This window comes from Myxine glutinosa, chromosome 13 (assembly GCF_964187855.1).
Source record: "Myxine glutinosa chromosome 13, kmMyxGlut1.1, whole genome shotgun sequence".
NCBI lineage: Eukaryota > Metazoa > Chordata > Myxini > Myxiniformes > Myxinidae > Myxine > Myxine glutinosa.
This window is the reverse complement of record NC_136273.1, coordinates 90,349,796-90,367,608: the sequence shown is the minus strand read 5'-3', so window position 1 is coordinate 90,367,608 and position 17,813 is coordinate 90,349,796. Positions and strand designations below refer to the sequence as shown.

The window sequence follows — 17,813 nt, the reverse complement described above, 5'->3', positions numbered from 1 at the left end:
CCCGCTCCCTTTATTGTACGTTTTATGTGGTTTTTTTTTTTTGGTTTTTTTGTGTGATTAATGTTAGCTCTTAAATGAGCCTTGATTGTGTATACAAAAAATGTACTGCGAAACAGAATGTTTTTTGAAAGTGCCAAAATTTAGATTTTTGGGCTGCAGTGTTGAAGTATCTATCTATAATTCCAGTAATCTCTGTACGTTTGTACGTTGTACGTCTGTACGTCTGTACGTCTGTACGTTTGTCTGTGACCGCTGTTTCTCGACAACTACCGGTCCGATATACTTGAAACTTGCCAGGTATATTGCTGGGGACCCGAGGATGTGCCTTTTCAAGGTTTTAAATTAATCGGACAAGTACTTACCGAGCTATGGCGATTTAGCCGTTCGCCGTTCGCTTTGCCGTTGCGAATGGACCAAACCATTCATGTAAATAGAGGGGGGGGGGTTCTGTGGTCGTTCGCTTTGGCTTTGCGAATGGACCAAACCATTCATGTAAATAGAGGGGGGGGTTCTGTGGTCGTTCGCTTTGGCTTTGCGAATGGACCAAACCATTCATGTAAATAGAGGGGGGGGGGGGGGTTCTGTGGTCGTTGCGAATGGACCAAACCATTGTTTTTTTTTTGCAGTTTTTTTTTTTTTGCAGTTTTTTTTTTTTTTTGCAGTTTTTTTTTTTTTGCAAGGAACGGGCACCCACGTACGGGCACGTCCTAGCTTATATATAGTACGGGCATGCCCTAGTATAATTAATTTGAAATTTAAAAAGGTTTGAAAAGCTGCAGAAAAAAAACAAAAAACAACTTTTTGGGATGTTTATCACCGTTGATGCAGCGACTTTTACACCACCGTATTTAACACGTTAACTTTATGCTTATTTGTGACCCCCACCTCCTAAAAACATTACGTTTCCTCTGGAATGATTTTAAATTTTGTTTTGAGCTCCAGACAGGCAGACAGAGTATTTGTTTTTTTTTATCTCACTTTGTGCGCATGTGCAATCGGGACAAAATTCCGTACAGTTTGCCCAAATTTGGACCAAAAGTGTTGCGAAGCTGCAGGTTCGTGTTCTGATTCTTGTCCCGATTCATGGTCTACCGTGTTCAAAATATGAAGTTAAATTGAAATTAAGTTTTTTTTTTTTTTTTTTTTTTTTTTTTTTTTTTTTTTTTGTATACAAGATCGAGGCTCGTGAAAGAGCGAACATTAATCACACAGAAAGACAAACCGACACATAAAACATATAACATAGGGAGCGGTAGACAAGATGGGGAGAGAGGGGGAAGGACACAAACACAACATTTGAGAGCAGGGACCGAGAGACATGGAGACATCGAGAGATCTGAGAGAGGGCGAGGGCTTTGGGGGGGGGGGAGGGCGTGGGAAGGGGGCAGTGGGAGAGGTATAAAACATATGGACACTGCCAGGACTTCCAGGAAAGAAGTTGGAATTTCAACAAGGTGGATCTGGGGTGAATTAGCGGGGGTAGAAAAGATCAAGGTTTTGGATGGGGGAAGATAAGAGATGGTGGTGAACAGCTGTTTTAAAGACCTGGAGGGAGGAGTGGGATTGAAGGGAGTGAGGGAGTTTGTTCCAGAGGCGGGAGAAAAGAGGAATGAAAGAGTGAAGGTGAGCGGAGAGCCGAGATTTCGGCAGTTTAACCATCAGAGGGTTGCTGGCAGATCTTGTGCGACCTGTAGGAATATTTGGGGGACAGAGCACAGAGAGAGCTGGGGGTGCAAGGCCGGAGAGGAGTCGGTAGAAGACAGAAAGACCACCTACCTGCCTGCGGTGAGTGAGTGAAAGGCCCTCAGAGATAGCTTCATCGCGGGAGATTCCAATAATTCTGAAAGCTTTGGTTTCAACAGCGTGAAGCCGAGCTAGGTGTGAGGCAGGAGCACCGGCCCATAGGGGAGAACAGTATTCCATTGAGCTGTGGATGAAAGCCTTGTATGTGGTGAGGAGCTCAGGTGTGCCGAGGAAGGACTTCGCACGACGGAGGATGCCCAGTCGGCGACTGGCTTTGGAGGCCAGCTTGGAAATGTGGTTTTCCCAAGAAAGATCATGGCAGATAGTGAGACCCAAAATCTTGAGCGACAGAACTTCTTGGAGAGGATTGTTGAGAAAGTAGATGGGAGGGTTGTCCAGTCGATCTTTTCGGAGAGACATAGTAAGAGTGTGAGATTTGTCAGGATTGAAAGACATGTTCCACTTGTTTGACCAGTCTGTGATTTTGTCCAGGTCTTCAGAGAGTGAGGAGGCAGCAGACTGCCGATCTGAGGGAAGAGGAATGGAGCGGCAGAGAGTGGAGTCATCAGCAAAGAGATAGAGAGGATTTTCGAGAGAGTCAGAGAGATCATTGATGAAGACCAGAAAAAGCACGGGGCCCAGAACACTGCCTTGGGGAACTCCAGCCTGAACAGGAAGAGGAGATGAGAGAAACCCATTCAGGGCCACACGTTGACGACTAGAGAGGAAGTCCGCCAGCCATGCGTGGAGATTTCCATGGATACCAAAGGAGGAGAGTTTGGTGAGCAGAGCGGGGTGCCAGACCGTGTCGAAGGCACGTGATATGTCGAGGGAGACAGCTCTAATTTCCTGTTTGGCATTGAGGACCTCCATCCATTGTTGAGACAGCAGAAGCAGCATGTCCAGAGTAGAGTGACCTGGTCTGAAACCAAATTGATGATCAGAGATCAAGCCATTGGAGAAGAGGAAAGATTTCATATCAGAAGCAATGATGGATTCCATGACTTTGCTGATAATTGGGAGAAGGCTGATTGGTCTGTAGTTGCTAGGATCTGTTTTTGCACCTTTTTTGTGCAAAGCGGTGATGTTGGCTGATTTCCAAGCAGATGGCAGTTGACCTTGAGCAAAAGAGAGGGTGAAGAGAACAGAGAGAGGGTGAGATAGAGCAGCAGAGCAGGATTTTAGGACCCGTGGGCTGATGCCGTCGGGTCCAGTTGCAGAATCAGAGTCGAGGGTTGACAGAAACTTTTCCACCTTGTCAGGAGGAAAGGACACGGAGTCCAGGAGCAGCAGGGTACGACTGGGTATGGTGGGTACAGAGAGGGATGGGTTTGGGACACAAGATTTAGAGGCAAACACAGAGTTGAGGCATTCAGCTTTTTCACGTGTGGAGTCAGCTGTGTAGCCGTTTGAGGTAAGGGAGGGGATGGAGGGGGAACAAACACCAGAAACGGATTTGACCAGACGCCACCAGGATTTGGAAGAGGGAGACAGATAAGAGAGTTCGGTCTTGAGAACGGAGAGATATTGTTTCCTGGCTCTCCTGAGGGTGGACACACACTTGTTTCGGGCTTTGTGAAAGGAAATGAGATTTCCTTCCGTTGGATTTGCTTTCCAGGAGACGAAGGCAAGATGTTTCTGGGCAACAGCCTCACCACAAGATTCCGTGTACCATGGATGGGAGGAAGGGTATGACAACTGAAGACGAGATGGGATAAATCTGTGCATGAGAGAGAGCAATTTACTTTGGAAGAATTCCCAGGATGAGTTGATGTCAGAGGTGGTAGAGATGGGAGACCAGTCCAGATGAATGATGGCTGCTTGAAGACCGTGCCAGTTTGCCTGAGTGAAATGCCAGACTCGTCGACGCTGAGCAGGCTCCCTGAGGATGGTCAGAGAGATGTCCACTTTAACAAGGACATGATCAGATGATCCGATCGGAGCAGAAGAAGAGCAGCAGACATTTTCAGGGAAGTTAGTCATAACCAAGTCCAGAAGAGAAGATGTTCCGTTGACTGAGATCCGGGTCGGGAAATTGACAGATTGTGTCAGTCCCAGTGAGTCGCAGAAGTCCTTTGCTGAGGAGCCATGGCTGGTGAGAGAGGTACCCACACCCAGCCAACTGGCATGATGACAGTTGAAATCACCACATATGAGGAAGAGAGAGTTGGGATGAGTAGATAGAAGTTGGTCCATATCATCAGACAGCGAGATGTAGATGGAGTCATCACTGTTTGGTGGACGGTACAACACACATATGAACAAGAGGTGGGAGCGAAGTGGAAGCCGTAGCCAGAGGTATTCCTGGGGGTGAGGTGGAGAGAGTGCAGTGCAGGGCGAGTGAGGAAGAGTTTTTGATAAAGATAGCAACCCCGCCTCCAGGACGAGGCTCAGGTCTATCATACCGGAGGAGGGAGTAGCCCGGGAGAGATACTATGGAATCAGAGACATCATAAAGGAGGAAAGTTTCTGTTAAGCAGATCACGTCTGGTTTGACAGAAGCAACCTGTATGGAGAGATCAGTTAAGTTTGAACGAAGGCCCCGGATGTTTGAGGTCCATACCGTTAATGAAGAGGAAGGGGGAGCATCAGATACAGAACAGGGGGGAGGAGGGGTAGGGTAAGATGTGGAAGAGGTGGAAGAGGTAGGGAGAGCTGTTGAAGGTGTGTCAGAGATTTCAGAATAGCTTGGAGAAAGGGAAGGATGGGGCGGACAAAAGGTTTGATGGTGATTGGGTGACGGGTGAGCCACAATGAGGTGTTATTTGAGGAGGGGGAAGAGCGAGGCAGAAGGTTGGGGGAGATGGAGGTGAGAGTTTGAAGGGGGAAGAAGCGGGGAGGACGCTTTGAGGAGGGGGAGTGAGCGGGGGGAAATTGAGAAGCAATGAGGGTGGGGAGATTTGAAGGGGAGGGGTGAGGGGGGAGTTTGGGAGGGAAGGGACAAGGGGAGGGATTTGAAAGGGATGGGATATGGGGGAGATTTGGAGGGGAGGGGCGAGGGGGCGTCTTGGCGGGGAGGGGTGAGGGGGTAGTTTAGGAGGGAGGGGGCAAGGGGGGAGATTTGAAAGGGATGGGTGATGGGGAAGATTTGGAGGGGAGGGGTGATGGGGAAGATTTGGAGGGGAGGGGTTATGGGGAAGATTTGGAGGGGAGGGGTGAGATTGGATTTTTGAAAGTGTACGATTTATGGGAAACGAACATTTATTGCAAAATGAGTTTCTTGTGACCTTCGAGTTAAAAATACGTTTAAGGACGCTGGATGGAGGATGGAGTGCAGGAGAGTTTAGGGAATGTAGAAAAAAGGCACTATAGGAGATGGATATTTTTTTTGGGATGAATTGATTTGGTGAGCAAGTCGAAAGCAGCCTTTTAAAGAAGAAGAAGAAAAAGGTGTTATAAAATATGACGGAATACATAACTTGAGGGGAAAGTGTAAACATTGAAGGTTAATGAGTGAAAACTATCTGGGGAAATGGGGGAGAAACACGTGGTCGAAGAACGAACGAACGAATACGAATGAATAAACGAATGAGAACAGAGAAGGAAATTTTTTTTTTTTTTTTTTTTTTTTTTTTTTTTTTTGAGTTGAGATTTACACAAGGAAGTAGGCTATGGGTGAAAAGAGTGGGAATACAGAGAACGAAAGTTATTGGATCACAAAAGACGGACCACTGAGAGAAAAACAAAGCCTCAAGGTTGTACAGTGCACACTGTACAAGGCCTTGCTCGCGACACGGCAAACAGACGATCAATTTATGCAAGATAAACACCGAGAAACAACCAAAGTTGCACACAATAACTTCACACACCGAAAGATAAATACAGTTTCGACAAAATACAATTGTGAACAGACTTAACTTCGAAAAACGTGGAGACCGTGTGGAGCTTCGAAAATCCCTGCCGCCGTCTCCAAGATCTCGCGAGATCTCAATCATCGATCATCAACTGAATTTTGTAGACAGTCCAACATATAGACAAGGTGTACCAATTGCTTAACCCCACTTTTACGCTTCATGCGTATGTGGTAAAAATTAAAGTAACTTGGTGTTACATGGAGAGATAGATAGATAGATAGGTGTGAGTGCGATTGAGTGTAGATATCAAATGTACGAGTTTTTGGTGTGGTCTATGATTGAAAGATTCCGGTTTGGCTAGAGGTGAAGATTTGCAAAATGGTAAGAGTTGTCCTCCTGTATAGAGTGGAGGTTGGACCATGAAAAAATTAAGATGGATTGCTGCAGGAGATGCATATTGTGGATAGCGAGAGAGGTTGTTTGGGATCTTTCTGAGGAAAAGGAATGAGGACATCAGGAGTAAGGGACATTCTTGAAAAGGTGCAGGAGACCCATATGAGTTTGTTTAGGATCAGGAGAAAATAGGGGAATGTACTCAGGTAGGCCTTTGATATGGAATCAGTTGGGAGGAGCTGGGGTAGACCAAATTTGAGGTGGAAGGAGTTGGTGAACAGGGATACAAGGGAGTTGTGGGGGCTTAGAGACGATGCTTGGGATCGACGGGCATGGAGTACGAAAACCTGTACAGACTCCACATGATGCAGATATGGATCTCTGGCATTTTCTACTGTGCTCCGTCAACGTTGCACATGTGGTTGCATGATTCAGGCCCCGCAATACGATATTTCTTTCCGACTCTGTCCACCGATTCACACGGTCTTTATTTTTCGGAGTCGACCCTATTTTGAAACGATGTACTCGAACCATCCCTCTGTCCAGGAATTATTTGTCGTTTTACGGTCAAGGAAGAAAAAAAATACAACTTGTTTTGAAATAAATCTTGAAATGTATTATTAAGTCGGGTTTTGCTCATTGCATTAACTTTATCACGCCATTCAAGAATCCTCATTTTCTGTTTTTTTTAATCCGATTGTCATGGAAATTGGATCATAAAACAATATGGCATCTTTTTTGATTCCATGGTAGGCCTGTTTTGGTGGCTTTGTCTTTCGCGTTATGAAGCTGTTGGTTATTCGGGTGATTAATCGTGAATTCCTAGATCCCTCGTAACACTGCACAGATGTTCGTGTTTGCTTTGACCAGGCACTCAACTTGAGTAAGCTGAGGAAAGCATGATTTGGCTGCACACCCCAAATCCACTTTTTTGAGGTGACTTTTGACTTCTTTCCTGGAAGTCCTTGGTGTCCTTGCGTTTTATACCTATCCTGCCTCCCCCCAGGCCCTCTCCCTCCAAAAACATCTCCCGATGTCCCTGCTCTCAAATGTTGTGTTTGTGTGCTTCCTCCCCTTCTCTCCCCATCTTGTCGACCGCTCCCCTTTTTATATACTTTGTTTGCTTGTTTGTTTGATAAATGTTAGCTCTTTCACGAGCCTCGACTCTGTATACAACAGCAACAAAAAAACAAACAAAAAAAAAAACAAACGGTAAGGGCAAAAGGTCAATAGTTGTCTATGCCAGACATGAAAACCAGGTAGGCTTGTATGGGATTGATAAGCCAGTGATAAATAAATAAATAAATAAATAAATAAACATGAGTTGCCCTGGAAGGAACTTCAACCTTTGAGAAGTCCATTAGGTGCATCAAGACTGCACAATGTTTGCCAAACCTATGGTTGCTTTGACCAAACTTTGTTATCTCTGCCACTGTGGATGGAAGTTGTGTTTTCACCCCTGTGTTTGTTTGTTTGTTTGTTTGTTTGTTTGTCTGTTTACAGGATATCTGGAAACGTTGTGGACGGATTCAGACGAAATTTGGTGGAGAGGTTGGTGGTGTGACCAGGCCAAAATGATTCGATTTTGGTGAAGATTGGGATCTGGATCCTGCTGCTCAGATTTTTAAAGTGATTCTTCACCATTGAGTGATCGGACCAAACATGATATATAGCATGATGTCTTAAAACGTTATGGACGGATTATGACAAAATTAGGTGGATGAGTTTGTTAGGCAACGAGAACAAGCCGATTAGATTTTGGTTCAGGTCCGAATCCAGATCCGGCCTATCATTCAGATACCAAACGTAAACTGTTCAGCCTGGCACAGGTGTGCGCTCCACCGAGTAACGCTCTTTTTACAAATGTTGTGTTAAGCAAGGAAGCAGCACATGGCATTTTACAACTATTAGGTATGACTCGACGGGTTTGGGTTTGAACCGTCGACCTCCCAGACTAAGAGCGGATGCTCCAACCATTACGACACCAAGTCTGGTTTTTATTTTTTTAAGGGGAGGAATAACTTGTGGCATAAGTTTATGGAGAATGTCACTGTGCGTTACTGGGCATCCAACCCCATGAGTCTACTATAGTCTTTTAGTTTCCTCGCATCTCTAATCTTACTCGAATTGCCCTTACTCGAACTCACAATTTGATTATATGAACCAGGTAGGCACAAAAGGAGTCTTCATTTTAGTGGTGCAAACAAGGACGATACAAGGTAAAGTATTTCTTCTTTCTCGTTAAACCAAGTGAGTGCTTGCCCACGAAGGTATGAAAGTAACTTTGTTGAGCCATCTCAGCACCGCGAAGTTTTTGTCCAAACGAGTTTTTGTCCCATTGGCACTTGTCGTCCCTCCGCGTGTAAGTGCATCTGTTGAGTATCATTCGAGGCTCGGAGGACATCGCGTGTTTCCAAAGCTTCTCGAACAAATCGCCAAAACGTAACGGCCTGTTTTCTTGCAGTCTTTTGCATGCACATTCAAATCGGAGAAACACTCGTCAACTGGACGTCCGCTAAACCTTGATGTCCGGTTGTCGTTCAAATTCACAATGTTAGCCAAATCCGCAACGGCGCTGATATTCACCTTCGGGTAGTTCTATCTCCAGAATGACATTGAAACTTCTTTTGTCTCGATGGTTTTCCGAATGTTAATGGGCTTGGCAAGCTTGTAATGTCTCTTCAATCTCACCAACACAACACTCCATCAGCTTCTTCATTTGAAGCTACCTTTGTGTAATTTTGGAATCGAAACATGATTAATAAACCACCCCATGCTGAAACTTTGCTACTAATACAGGATCGCAAATCTCGTGTGAAACACCGACGCCTATATAATCTGCTTCGAATGTGTTAAGTTTAACACCTCACACTCGGACTATACCTTCTGAACCTTTGATATCACGGAAAGTCCTTGTTGCGTGAATGATAATGTCTTTCCTGTTATCTCTCCTGCCTTATTGCCCTGATCCGTAGGGACCTGAGATTTAACAGGATCCGAAACATCACTCCTGGTTCCTTCCGAGGCCTACGCCAGCTCACTACGCTGTAAGTCACAAAGGCTCCCACTCGGATTTGTGTCGGTGCCAAGGGACGTGTTTGAGAAATGGCAGAGTTTTATTTCCCTGTTTGGGTTGTTTTTCTGCAGAGAACGGTGGGTGAGTTTTATTGCTGACTGTGTCATGATAAAAAAACAAAATTGGCCTATTTTGGTATATCTTGTGAGAATGGATGATGACTTTGGTAGAGGTGTGTAATTGATGAGGAATGGGATTAATGCAGATAGTTATTTTGAAAGATTTTGCTTTGCACTTTGCTGATACAATTCTGTTCAATTGCAACTGGAAGAGTTGGAGAAAAGGAAAATGAATAGAAACAGTTTTTGAACATTAAAAAAAACCAACAATGGAAATTCCTTTTTCCACATTATTACAAATCCGTACAGTTTTGTGCACTGCAACAGTAAGGTAACAACTTGATTGACATGGTTGTTGTCCCTCAAAGACTCGTCCAAGTAAAGAACCACCTTTAGAGGCCATTTTCCCCCGCAGAGCAGGGGTTGGCCTTTTTTGGGCACCGTGGTCCCCTTTTTGAAGCGATGTTTTATGGCCGGATGCCCTTCCTGCCGCCAACCCTGTTGGTCACCTCTTGCGACACACAGGGAACTGGTCCTCAATTTGCGGACCTCGGAAGGATGACGGGCTGAGTCAACCCCCCTAGTGTTAATTCAGCGATCGACCGGGATTCGAACCCAGGATCCTAGGATCCCAAGCCGGCACCCTAACCGCTAAGCCAACACCAGGCTCACTCGTCCAAGTAAAGTCTGATTGATAAAAAAAATATTCGACCGAATCGGAGCCAACAATGTCCGTGCCCACTACAGTACATGTTGAGATGTTTCCACGCCATGTTTATTGTGCTTCCCATAAATGGAAGACATTTCAAAGAACATAAACCGAGCAGTTAGACGACATGCGCCACAGTGTAAAGAAAGTTATCGGTATCGGAAATGTTCAGGCCTGGTTTATAAGTCGTAGTTTTGTTTTAGGTTGTTGTTAGAGGCAAAACATGGCTCTTCAGGATGAACCTTGGCAATTCGCATGTGCCTGGTTTGAATCAAACGAATGCCCAGTCCGTCATGTTTAGCTTTTGCACTTCAGAGGAGCTGATGGCATGTGGAGCTTTAGAGAGGCCGCATGGTTATGCTAATGCTCAATGTGTGATGAATAGCAGTCCCGTTTGAATTTTACCACCGAGTACCATTTGGCTGCACACCGACGGTTTATCTTATCTCGTTACACAAGGCAGATGTTTCATAGTTTCGCTGTGGTACAATGTGTTGTCTTTAGTACGTGAAGAAATGTCATGGCAGATGTACAGACGCGCGATGCGCTCGGTGTGATAAATGTAGACAGTGTGCGTGTGTGCTCACATTCTGCTTCTCGTGCTTTTGGTGTGTGTGTGTGTGTGTGTGTGTGTGTGTGTGTGTGTGTGTGTGTGTGTGTGTGTGTGTGTGTGTGTGTGTGTGTGTGTGTGTGTGTGTGTGTGTGTGTGTGTGTGTGTGTGTGTGTCTGTTCTGGGAGTGGCTTCAAAAACAAATCTCCACCATTTTGCTTGCTCCTCATATCTCTAAGGCCTCTTTTGTTAGGCTCGTGTTTTCTGACTCCTAGGTTTTATCCAAACCCTAATTCAAATATCTGATTTCATTTTTCATAGTCGCTAAAGTGCTTTAACACTCGATTGCAAAAAAAATCGGGAAGAAAATTGGATGAAAGTTACCGTTTATAGAACAATATGCATTTTTATATTAGAACTGCACTCGGCTGAACAGCTTACATTTTGTGTCCCTCTGATGGATCTGGAGTCGGACCTGAAACAAAACCTAACTATCTTCCAATAGTAGAGAATCGCTTTAAAAAAATTCTACTAGCCGGATCTGGATCCGGATCTTCACCAAAATTTAATCATTTCGTCCTTGAATGACCTTGTCCTTGAATGACCTTGTCCTTGAACGTCCTTGAATGACACACAATCTGTCCACCAAGTTTGGTCCAAATCCGTCCATAACTTTTTCAGATATCATGCTATATGTTGATATCATGCTTTATGTTGGTTTTAGCCCGATCACTCATTGGTGAAGATTCACTTTAGAAAATCAGGTGGACAGTTTACGTTTTGTATCCGAGTAGACCAGAAAATCATAATACAGAATCACATTTAATCAAAATCATCCGTCCGCAACTTTTTGAGATATCCTGCTATGTATCGTTTTTGGCCCAATCTCCCAATGGTGCAGAATCACTTAAAAAATTATACTAGCCGTATCCGGATCCGGATCTTCACCAAAATCGAGTCGATTCTTCCTTGTCACACTCACAACCAGACCACCAAGTTTCGTTCAAATCTGTCCATCACCTTTTGAGATATGATGCTATATGTTGGTTTTAGCACTATCACTCATTGGTGAAGAATCACTTAAAAAATTAAACAATTCTCATATCCCAATCCATATTCAGATCTTCACCAAAATCAAATTGAATCGTCCTTGTCAAACACCAAACCTGTCCACAAAGTTTCGTCCAAATCCTTCCATAACATTTTGAGATATCCTGCTATGTATTGTTTTTGGCACTATCTGCCAATGGTGAAGAATCACTTTTAAAATTCTAGTGTCCTGATCCGGATCCAGATCTTCACCAAAATCTATTCATTTCGTCCTTGTCACATACGCTACCTCTCTGCCAAATCTCGTCCGAATCCGTCCACTACTTTTTGAGATTTCTTGTTCACAAACAAACAAATGAAAAATCGGTCAGAGACCGAGGACTTGCCAGAATGTACTTTTTATCGGCCATTTTGGACAAATATGGCGGCCAAACCACGTGACCAATGACGTCATCATTATTTGTTTTCCAAACTAATTTATTCCTTGATGATGCTCAAGAAATTTCATCTTAATCGGATGAAGTTTTGTACTTGTCGAATTATGACATCATAATGGGGCACCAATGACATCATCATTAAGATATTGTATTCCCCATGGAGAGTTCTTTACAATGAGCCATGTCTCAATGTTTTCTATTCAGCACTTTCGGAGATATAGAGGTGCAAAGTTTTTCGGTTTTTCCAAGATGGCGACCGAACCACGTGACCGATGACGTCATCATTATTTTTTTTTCTCCACCAGTTTATGCCGTCATGTCGCTCAATAAATTGCATCTTAATTGGATGAAGTTTTGTACTTGTCGAATTATCACGTTGTGACGTCATAATGGAGGCCTTGGGCCGAGAGAGTTAAAAATTGGGCACAGTCTATTCCAGGGCAAGACAAATATGTGTGTAGAGTTTGGCGATTCTACGTGCAATGGTGTAGACGTAGTACTACAGACAGACAGACAGATGAAAAATCGGTCAGAGACCTAGGACTTGCCGGAATTTACTTTTTTATCGGCCATTTAGGACAAATATGGCGGCCGAACCACGTGACCGATGACGTCATCATTCACATGTTTTATTCCCCATGGAGAGTTCTTTACAATGAGCCATGTCTCAATTTTTTCTATTCAGCACTTTTGGAGATATAGAGGTGCTAAGTTTTTTGTTTTTTCCAAGATGGCGGCCAAACCACGTGACCGATGACGTCATCATTAATATGTTTTATTCCCCATGGAGAGTTCTTTACAATGAGCCATGTCTCAATTTTTTCTATTCAGCACTTTGAGATATAGAGGTGCAACGTTTTTCCAAGATGGCGGCCGAACCACGTGACCGATGACGTCATCAATTGGGCACAGTCTATTCCAGGGCAAGACAAATATGTGTGCAAAGTTTGGCGATTCTACGTGCAACGGTGTAGACGCAGTGCTGCAAACAGACAGACAAATAGACAGACACAGACAGACAGACCGACAGATGAAAAATCGGTCAGAGATCGAGGACTTGCCGGAATTTACTTTTTTATCGGTCATTTAGGAAAAATATGGCGGCCGAACCATGTGACCAATGACGTCATCATTAACATATTTTATTCCCCATTTTATTCTTTACAATGAGCCATGTCTCAATTTTTTCTGTTCAGCACTTTCGGAGATATAGTGGTGCAAAGTTTTGCCGTTTTTCCAAGATGGCGGCCGAACCACGTGACCGATGACATCTTCATTAACATATTTTATTCCCCATTGAGAGTTCTTTACAATGAGCCATGTCTCAATTTTTTCTGTTCAGCATTTTCGGAGATATAGTGGTGCAAAGTTTTGACGTTTTTCCAAGATGGCGGCCGAACCACCTGACCGATGACGTCATAATTAACATATTTTATGTCCCATGGAGAGTTCTTTACAATGAGCCATGTCTCAATTTTTTCTATTCAGTACTTTTGGAGATATGGAGGTGCTAAGTTTTTCGGTTTTTCCAAGTTGACGGCCGAACCACGTGACCTATGACGTCATCATTAAGATATTGTATTCCCCATGGAGAGTTCTTTACAATGAGCCATGTCTCAATTTTTTCTGTTCAGCACTTTCGGAGATATAGAGGTGCAAAGTTTCTCGGTTTTTCCAAGATGGCGGCCGAACCACTTGACCGATGGCGTCATCAATTGGGCACAGTCTATTCCAGGGCAAGACAAATACGTGTGCAAAGTTTGGCGATTCTACGTGCAACGGTGTAGACGTAGTGCTGCAAACAGACAGACAAATAGACAGACACAGACAGACAGACAAACGAACAGATCAACATACTTGCCGGAATCTTTTCAAGTAACAAAGTAACACTCATAGAGCGACACTTGGCAAAAGAGAATAAAGTAGAATGGCACTCAGTAGAGCATCCTTTTGGCCTCAAAAATAGTTGGTGGTTGGTTTCAGTAAGCCGATATGCAAATCATATTCAGATTTCAAGTTAATCGGATGAAAATTGAGGATTTTAGAAATTTGAGAATAGTGATTGACCTTTGGCCTATGTTGACCTTTTGACCTATGTTGATCTCCAAAATAGTTGGTGTTTGAATTCAGTTCACTGATACGTAAATCCTATTCAAATTTCAAGTCAATCGGATGAAAGTTGATGATTTTAGAAATTTGAATAAAAATGGTTGACCTTTGGCCTATGTGGACATGCTACTAATACAGGATCCCTGTATTAGCCAAAGACCCCTCTACCCCCACCCTTTTGACCTCAAAAAGATGTAGGATTTTGTCGGACCACAAACTCTAACATTTGGTGAAGTTTCGTGAAGATCGGTTTAAAATTGTGACCTGTAGGCAAGTATAAGTGAGTGGACAGACAAACAAACACACAACCCGGAGTGATCAACATACTTGTCCCAAAAATTTTTTTGGGCCAAGTAACAGACAGGGGTGAAAACATACCCTCCATCCACTTTTGGTGGTGGAGGTAATGAAATGAAGGCCTGTAATATAAAGTCCATTGAGACTCCCTCACGGCTTTCCTCGACTCTAATTCGTCATCGGATTTCATTTTTCGTAGTTGCTCGGATGGTTTAAATCTCAGTTGAAGCAGAAGTTGAGAAAATTGGTGAAATGTAATCTAATAGCCATTTTGGTTGTGTCTGCACGGATGTGATGTGGGGCGGGTTAAGGAGAAGGGGCAGGGGGGTGTAGAGGGGGGGGGGGTGGAGAGTAAGGTTCCTTACTGGGGAATTAGTTATTTATATTATTACTTTTGTTTGCTAAACTTTGTTAAAAGTAAATTTACAGCAACTGAATACTGAAGATACAGATTGAACCTTAGTCTAATTACATTTTTCATATTCCCAGGGTGTATATTTAGTTTATTTAAGGCGAGTTGACTCTTTTCCAATCATGTAATTAAACAATACTTTGAAAAACTTTGTCCATGATAAATTGTATTTATGTGGACCAACTATGGGATACAATATTAATAACGTTTGGTTTTAATCAATTTTTAAAGTGAAGTGTATTTGATGCTTTCAAGTTTTAGAAATGAGCAACAGAAGATAGTCAGTCAAGGTGGGGTCTGCCCACTCCCTCCCCTCAAGTCAAGTCAATCAAGTCCAGGTAGAAGTATCGCTCTTCCTCCTTCCCCTCTACTGTGTGTGATGCTCTCCCTCCTCTCCCCATTGTGCAATGCTCTCCCTCCTCTCGGTGTGCGATGCGATGCCCTTCCCCTCCCCCATGTGTGATGCCCTCCCCTTCTCCCCTCTCCTCCGTGTGTGATTCCCTCCCCCTCTCCCCTATGTGCGATGCCCTCCCACTCTCCTACGTATGTGATGCCCTCCCCCTCCCCCCCCATGTGCAATGCTCTCCCCTTGTCCCCTGTGTGCGATGCCCTCCCCCTCTCCCCCCATGTGCTATGCTCTCTCCCTCTCCCCCGTGTGTGATGCCCTCCTCCTCTCCCCCGTGTGCGACGCACTCTCCCTCTCCCCCGTGTGCGATGCTCTGACCCAATCCTGTGTTGAGCATATTGAGCGGACATCAAAAACAATTGTTTTTGAGGTCAACATCGGCCGTGATTTCTAAAATTGTCAATTTTCGTCCGATTGACTTGAAATTTGAGCAGGATTTTCATATCGGCGAACTGAATTCAACCACCGATTAAATATCTTTGAGGTCAGCATAGGCCAAAAGGTCAACATCAGCCAAATTTCTAAAATTGTCAATTTTCATCCAATTGACTTGAAATTTTAAAAGGATTTGCATATCAGGTTGCTGAATTTAACCTCCAATTAATTTTGAGGTCAAAATGTCAATATAGGCCTATTTTCTAAAATTGAGAGACAGGGCCAAAATCTATCCATATCATAATATCTAAAAAAAAGGTTGTGGATGAGTTCAGACAAAACTAGGTGGATTTGAGATGGATAGGTGACATGAACAAGCCAGTTCTATTTTGATTGAGATCCAGACTATCAGCGGGATACAAAACGAAACCGTTTAGCCTGGAAGAGGTATGCGCTCTACGGAGTGCCGTTCTTTGTTCTGTTTTGCCAAGTGTCGCTCTAAGTGAGTTTTACCCCGCTGGGTTAAGCAATCGGTCGCGTACCTATGTACGTGTTGGCATTTTGTTGAGCGCGTACGTCGAAAATCGTTCAACGGAGGAAATTGAAACTTTACCACAAGATACAAGACCATTTGACGTAGCACATATTACTTGGATGACACCCGCCCCCTCAGAACGTACATGGTGAATTCAAAAAAACCTAATGCCCAGAGATTTAAAAAAAAAAAAAAAAAAAACCAGAAGAGTTGCTTCACACCAAGTCCTTAAGACTGTGTGGGGTAATTATTCCATAAATACCATCGAGTTTTCCAATATATTTAATGATATAGCGGGGGGCGGGGGGGGGGTGTTCCCCCTTAAAATATTTCCACCCCAAAATTTAAAAATAATGGAGAAAATATTAATATAAGAAGAAGAAGTGACACTAATGTCACTTGAGCTTTCAAGCTATGGTACCTCTTAAAACGTGAACCACCCATCACTCGCACCAAAGTCTTCGTCGTGGTGCTCTTGACCTTTCCCTTAATCACCATCGGATTAACTGGAACAGTTTTTGGGTTTGCTTTCAATCCAGAGACTTAGAAAAGCTCCATATTTTCCATGACAGAGCCTCGTGTTTTGGTTAAAAAAAATTCAACGCACTGAAAGGTGTCACACGTTGGGCACATACGTTCTTTTTTTTTTCTTTTTTGCGTATTGTAACAGGATAAATGAACCTCTTATGGATTTTGCGTCTTAAGGATTTTGCGTTTGCGTTCTTTTTTGCGCATTGTAATCACCGTTGTATTCACAAGGCAAAAGTCACTATAGTCGGTGCCCATTATCCATACGACAGGAACCAGTGTCAAACCTTTTTAGAATTTCTAATTTACTTTCTTATCATGCACATTACTGTCTTTCTTTCCACTCGTATCACTCACTACCTTAGGTAGAGTACGCACCAAAACCTACCCTGGCAATCTAGTCGCGATAAGCAAGTGAAAGAGGACCGAGTCTCAGGCGACGTTTCATCCGCTAATCCAATGCACTATTTTAGTGAGAACCCCAGGTTGCCCAGAAGGCATTAACATCAACCACAGAGGTCCGTGCTGACATCCCATGTCAGCCAGATGGAGCAGATGGATTGCCCCTATCTGAAGGTAAGCGATGACTCGGCTAGGTTTTCCTTTGACGATGCAAGAACATGATGTCAGTTCTCCTTGGGCTAACCTGGGTCCCACAAGCGTAGAAGTCCAACGGCTTCTTGCCTTCAGACAGATTTTAATCCACAACCTCCGGGATGCGAATCCATTGCATTTGACACCGAGCCGTATTCGCATGACTCGTCAAGTAGAGCATACTCGTGAATCCTTAAATCCGTTCATTTATCCCGTTAAGTGACCGTGCTGTGGGATTGCTCTCGGCGTTGTGGGTGCGGCTCGTGGCTCTACATTTGCAGGCAGTAAAGTTTCCACCCTCATTCCAAAACTTCCCCACAGTGCGGTCGGAAGGGGGTGAGGTCCGTCATTTTAGGAATAAAAATGAACTGAACGAAGTTTCTAATTTTTTTATTTTAAGGATTTCTAACGAGGCCAACAAGCTCCCACGACCGTTAGAGATGGCGATGTATTTTGTCGCTTGAGCACTTTTGCAGTTTGTTTACCAATCCTGTACATGCTAATGATGTACACACATCGGTATTTCCTGCAGTCGTGTTTGTGCTCGACCCATGGCTCTGTTTTCACTTGGCCCGACGTCGCCTGTTTCGTTTTTTGATACGAGCAAAGTGCCAGAAGCTTGTACTTTATCAAAATCAACTTGGAAGTAGCCCTGGAGGCCTTAACAAGGAGAATGTAACTCTTTGGGCTGATGCGATTCTGATTTGTGTTTTTTTTTTTTTACCTCTTTATATCAATATAGTTCA

The 17,813-nt window shown here is 43.8% G+C and overlaps 1 protein-coding gene across 1 annotated transcript in view; it reads left to right on the top strand.

The window, feature by feature from the left end:
- The window catches only part of LOC137439111 (peroxidasin homolog), a 106,959-nt gene that overhangs the window by 9,407 nt on the left and 79,739 nt on the right, over nucleotides 1–17,813 (top strand). Inside the window, exon 2 of the mRNA XM_078767767.1 lies at nucleotides 8,906–8,977. Coding sequence (XP_078623893.1) covers nucleotides 8,906–8,977 — 72 coding nt within the window. The remainder of the gene's footprint in view (nucleotides 1–8,905; nucleotides 8,978–17,813) is intronic.